Here is a 6,230-nt window from a genome sequence, read left to right as displayed (position 1 = left end):
ATATATATGAAACTAACTCTATTGTAATTTCCTTTGCGATTGAGATGATTCTGTGAATAGAGGCACAGGCTGCCAATCCTGACAACCTGAGATTGATCCCCAGGCTCCCGTTGTAAAAGAGAATGGACTCCTGCAAGCTGTCCTCTGAGCTCCCTACACACTCTGTGGCACATACCCCACCCCAATTAATAAATGAATGCAGTAAGACCCTGTCTTAAAAAGACAAAAAACAAAAGAGTTAATAGCAGCTTCTACTGCACACTTGATCTTCCAAACTGTTAACAAAATATAGTCTATTACCCCAGTAGCAGGGACACAGAGGAGAGGAGCTACATAGTTACTCACAAGTACAAGAGGACAAGACTGATTGCCAGGAGCACCCAGGTTTCCACTGACAAGCTTGGGATCAGGTCCATTGTTGGTTGTCCCTCAGCAATTCTGTCCATCATGCAGTGTTTATATGCTGGAAAACAGGTGGGGCCATCTGACCATCATCTGGACTTGGTACCTGCTTCACCTTGACAGTTGGCAAAGGTTCACGCACACCCCTGCTTTGATCTCCTTTGAGTTAATATTCTGTGTGAAATCAATAAATGGCAGTGTTAGATCAGTAAGACCAAAGGTTATTTATTTTTATCAAAATTCAAGTAAAGGCTGAGTATGGTGGCACATGCACGCCTTTAATCCCAGCACTCTTCAGGCAGAGGCAGGCGGATGTCTGTGAGTTCAAGGCCAGTCTAGTCTACACAGTGAGTTCCAGGCCAGCTGGGGCTACAGGGAGAACCTGTCTCAAAAAGACCCCCCCCAAAAAAAATTCAATTGAATGTATTGCCATTAAATATCCTCTAATCTACACTTATCTCTGGCTGGCCTCCTCCTAAAATACATGAAATAAAACCAAAACTGCCCCAGTTACAGATACTCATGCATATTCTTCTTCTGTCCAGAATGTCCTTGTTCCTCCCTGGAGGAACACTTTCTGCTATCAGATAGGGAGATTATCAAGAGAATGTTCTGAGTGCCATTCACAACACTGACCCTCATCCCTAGCAACCGTGGGCATCCAGACAGGTTGGTCAAGTTGAGTTGAGAGAGACTGCTGGGTCCTATGTTGTCCTAATGGATGTGTCCCTGGACACCGTTTAATGGGGACCTGCCTCTATCCCTGTTTTACAGGTAGAAAATGAGGTTGAAGGATGGCAAGTGGGTCTCAAATAGCTACGAATGACAACAAAATATTGTACAGAAAGCTGAAGTGAAAGTTTGAAGTTTCCTCTGCTCTGCTGGTAATGAATATATTAGTTTCTTTGGGGAGTGATGAAAAATGTTCTAAAATTGACTGTGGCAGCTTCTGTAGAACCCTGAAGTATATCTGAAGCCATTGGCAATGACAGTACAAATGAGTGAATCACATAGTATATGAATTACATGTGTGTGTGTGTGTATAAAGCTGATGTGTTCTTTAAAGATTTATTTTATTTTTATTTGTATGTGCTTATGCAAATGTGAATGTGGGTGCTTGTGGCGGTCAGAAGTGGGAGGATCCCCTGGAGTTGGAGTTACAAGCAGTTGTGAGCTGCCCAGTATGGGTGCTGGGAACCAAACTCCAGTCCTCTGGAAGAGCAGCAAGTTCTTTTAACCCCTGGATCTTCTCTCCACCCACCCGATGTGTTTATTTTAAAGAAAAAAAAAACCCAAGCGTGGTAGTGCCCTCCTGTAATCCCAGCACTTAGTGTGTGTTCTTAACCACTGAAACATCCCTCCAGCCCTGTACTTTAGTTTCAGAAAGGGTCTCGCATATATCTTAATCTGGCCTCAAATTTCCTATGTAGCCAAAATGGCCTTGACCTGCTGATTTCCTGTCTCTGGCTCCAACATGCTGGGACTGAAGAAGTCTACCACAAGGTGCAATTTAAGCAGTGCTGGTGATCAAGCCCAGGGATTTGTGTCTTTTAGACAAGCACTCTACTGACTGAACTACATCCTCAGTCCAGAGCACCATGTATTTTAATTAATAAATTCTGTTCTTTGACAATTTCACACACATATACAATGCATTCTTGTCAGCTCTGCCTCTTCCCTACAAATCACTTTCCCATATTCATGACTTTTTGCTTTGTGTTCCACAGTTTAGCTTCATCTGTGTGACCATGGGTTTGGAACTATCCATTAGCACCTGGTGGACTCCAGAGGATACACAACTAGATACAATGCCTCCCCTTCTCCCAGAATCTAAGTTGTCAGTAGTTCAGCAGTAAGTGCTACGAGTCATGAGCCCTTTTCTCATACACAGCTGATAGTTGGGCAGGCCCAAGGCCAGCTACTGTGGGTTCATGATTGCCACAGCCATGTTGTGTTTACAGGGTGGCTTTCAAAGTCCTCTCCTGTCTGCCAGCTCCTATGTTCCTTATGCCCCCTCTGTCACTTACTTTCAAACTCTGCTTTAAGGCAGGCGTGATGACACACGCCTGTAATCTTAGCATTCAGGAAACTGAGGTAGGAGAAGATGGCAAATTTGAAAGAAGCCTGGGAGACATAACAAGAGCCTTTCTCACGAATAAAACTAGAAAACTGTAAAGCTTTATTCTAAATGATTAGGATACTAAGACAACTGTTCTATTAAATGGAGACAGTTAAGAAGATAACTACAGGTGCTAGAGAGATGGTTCCGCAGTTGAGTGTGCTGGCTGCTCTTGCAAAGGACACGGGTTCAATTCCCAGCACCCACATGGCAGCTGGTAGGCATTCATAACTCCAGTTCCAGGGGAATCCAATGCCCTCTTCTGACTTCCATGGGCATTGTACGATATGGGTGCACATACATACATGCAGGCAATACACTCATACACAAAAAAATAAAAATAGTAAATTTTTTTGTCTTTTGAAACAGGGTCTCTGTGGTGAGTTGAATGAAAATGTCCCCCATAGGCTCCAAGTATTTGGACAATTTGTCCCCAGATGATGGTGCTGTTTTGGGAGGTTTTAGAAGGTGTGGCTATCCTGGAGGAAGCACATCACTGAGGGTGGGCTTAGAGAGTTAAGCCTTGCCAGATCTCCAGTCGCTCTGTCTCTTGCTTCCTGTGCCTGTGTGATAATGTGAGACCTTAGCTTCTGCTGCTTCTGGTCCAGCCACATCCAGCCACCATGCCTCCCTGCCATGACAGACTGTAATTCCCCTGGAACCATAAGCTCAAATAAACTCTTCCTTCTATAAGTTGCTCAGGTCAGTGTTTCTATCACAGCAACAGAAAAGTGACTAATATAGTCTCTTTGTAGCCCCAGCTGGCCTGGAACTCACTATGTAGACCAGGCTGGCCTTGAACTCACAGAGATCCACCTGCTTCTGCCTCCCAAGTGCTGGGACTACAGGCATGCACACCACGCCCAGCTAATATTTTTTGAAAGAAGATAGCTACAGCACAAATGTCCTTATCAACATCAAAGGGCTAAGTTTCTTGCTGTCCTTTTACCATGGACCAAAGTTGACTCTTAAGTAACATTTTGAGGGCTAGAGATATAGCCCAGTTGGTTAAAAAAAAAAAAACTTGCCTAGCATGCAAAAAACCTTGAGTTCTATCCTCAACATGACATAAACCAGGTAGAGTGGTGCATGCCTGTAATTCCAGCGCTGGGGATGGGGACGCAGGAGGATCAGAAGTTCAAGTCACCCTCAATTATAACAAGATCAAAGGCAGGCTGGGATACAAACTCTGTATCCAGAAGGAGGGAAAGGAGGGAGGGAGGGAGGGAGGGAGAGAGAGACAGAAAGAGAGACGAAAGAAAGAAAGAGAGAGAGAGACACACATGTGCACACACACACACACACACACACACACACACACACACACACACTAAAGAAAGAAAGAGAAAGAAAGAAAGGGATGATGATGGATAGGTAGATGATAGATAGATAGATAGACAGATAGATAGATGATAGAGAGATAGAGAGATAGATAATAGATGAATAGATACATAGGTTGATAGATAGGTAGATAGGTAGATGATAGATTAATATAGATAGATGATAGATAGATGATGATGATAGATAGATAGATAGATAGTAGATAGATAGATAGATGATAGATAGATGATAGATAGATGATAGATAGATAGATAGATAGATAGATAGATGATAGATAGATAGATAGATAGATAGATAGATAGATAGATAGATAGATAGATAGATAGATAGATGATAGATAGATAGATAGATGATAGATAGATAGATTGATTTGGTTAACCCAATCTGAGAAACAGTAGGTTCAGATCCCAGTAAAAATGACATGTTGGCAGGGAACCCAGTGAGAATACTTTTGTTCACTATTTCTTCCATTTATATGATAAGCTCAAGTGCAAAGTCAGTCCTGATGTGGGAATTTTTGAGTATTCAATTCAAATTTTACCATTCACAATACTGGCTATGGAAAAGGGAAATGAAGAAACAGGTTGAGAGAAGGCAAAAGGTCATTGGTCTCACCCAGCTTCCCACTGCTCATCCTCAGTAAGGTCAAACATAAATATGAAATTTGGAGGAACAAAGTAGTGTATGAGATTGAATCTGGAGCAAAAGAGTAACCAGCACTCAGAGTCTCATGGTTGAGGTGGTATGGTAGCATCATCAGACCTAGGAATGTTCTCTCTTGGCATTAGAGCACACTGGAGGTGAAAATAGGAAGATCGGAAGTGCAGGACCATTCTTGGCTACATAACAAGTTCAAGACCAGCCTGGGATACACGTGAGATCCTGGTGGGGTTTTATTAAGATTTTTCCTACAAGAATATTATATTTGTGCTATTTATAGCCCTTCCAGGCCCCTCCAACCCCTCCCATGGCCCCTACTCCCTCACAATTTCTTGTCTTCTTCTTTGATTATTATTGTTACACATACATACATACATTTATAAATACATACAAACACACACATTCACTGAGTCCATTTAGTGGCGCTCATATGTACCTGTATTTAGGGATACCCACTTGGGATTAGATAATCTCTCAGGGAGCTAGTCTCTGTAGAAAACTGATTCTCCCTCCCTCAGTGATTGTCTGCAGCATATTTTGAGGTGCGTCCTCGTGACATTTCCCCCAGCCATCTTGCATGTCAACTGGTTTTATCATCTTGAAGATCTTGTTAGACTATATACCATGGAAGTTTCATTGGTGTCGTTTCCCTAGTGTATCTAGAATGCATCAGTTAGCAGCAGGAGTCTTGCCCCTCTGGCACTTACAATTTTTCCGCCCCCTCTTCCTCAATGTTCTCTGAGCCCTAGGGTGTAGGGGCTGCATTGTAGATGTATCAGTTAGGGATGGGTATCTCACAGTCACTTATTCTCTGTATTTTGACCAGCTATGGAACTTTGTAATAGTCTCCATCTATTGTAAAAATATGTTTCTTTGATGAGCGGAGAGAGGTACGCGTGTTTGTAAATATAAGGATACATTTTTAGAATATAGTAAGAAATCACATTGGTCTAAGAAAGTGCCAGTAGTGGGTTCTTCTCTAGGGAGACTCTAATTTTTTTAAGTATGTGATGCTTCAACATGTGGTCAAACTTTGGTTGGGCTGTATGCCTGCTGTGTTTGAGACATGTGCCAAGCACTATGAGAAGAGAATCTTTCCCTCATCACTAGTAGGAGAAAGAGACACTGAATAACAGAAAAAACACAAGATCAAGTTAATACGGTCAGCCATCTGCTACAAAGGATGATAAAGCAGCATTTAGTGGGGTTAAGGAAGCTAACACACAATTCCCGTGGATAAAGGTTATTATAATGAAGGGTCCTCCAGGCCATGATCAGGCCTGGAAACAATATAATACGCGGAGAGCAGACATGATGGGGCCTTACAGGGAAGAGGGGCTTCTCTTAAAAGCCTGGAAAGGAGGTTCATTCAGACTGAGAAAGCTGCCATGAGGATGATGGGGTGGAGGGGCCAGAGGAACCTGTTCAGAGGCCTTCATCTCCTGATCAAATCTCTAAGCAGTCTTCCTGAGAAGTCCTGGACCAATCACCAGAACAAAGGAAAGGTCTGACTTTTTATAGCTTTTTAGGGGTGATGGGGAGTTTCATATCATGTGATTTAGTTCAGCACAGCATACATGACAAAGAACATGGAAGAGACAAGCACCATAAACTGAGAGCTGTCAAGTCACACCTCAGGCAGCTTCCTAACTCGCTGTCCCAGAGATATGGCAGGGAGGCATGGCCTCATTCAGGCTGTGGGATCTGG

At 42.9% G+C, this 6,230-nt stretch overlaps 1 protein-coding gene across 1 annotated transcript in view; it reads right to left on the bottom strand.

Moving 5' to 3' along the window:
- LOC103726479 (cytochrome P450 3A11-like) overlaps positions 1-452 on the bottom strand; it is a 35,146-nt gene extending 34,694 nt beyond the window's left edge. The window contains exon 1 of the mRNA XM_008824074.2: positions 346-452. Coding sequence (XP_008822296.2) covers positions 346-449 — 104 coding nt within the window. The 5' untranslated portion in view covers positions 450-452. The remainder of the gene's footprint in view (positions 1-345) is intronic.
- Positions 453-6,230: the final 5,778 nt, after the last annotated feature.

The sequence above is a fragment of the Nannospalax galili genome, unplaced genomic scaffold (assembly GCF_000622305.1).
Source record: "Nannospalax galili isolate Female #2095 unplaced genomic scaffold, S.galili_v1.0 scaffold809, whole genome shotgun sequence".
In the NCBI taxonomy this organism is placed as follows: domain Eukaryota; kingdom Metazoa; phylum Chordata; class Mammalia; order Rodentia; family Spalacidae; genus Nannospalax; species Nannospalax galili.
The sequence above is the reverse complement of the archived record's forward strand: the minus strand, read 5'-3'. Positions and strand labels throughout refer to the sequence as shown.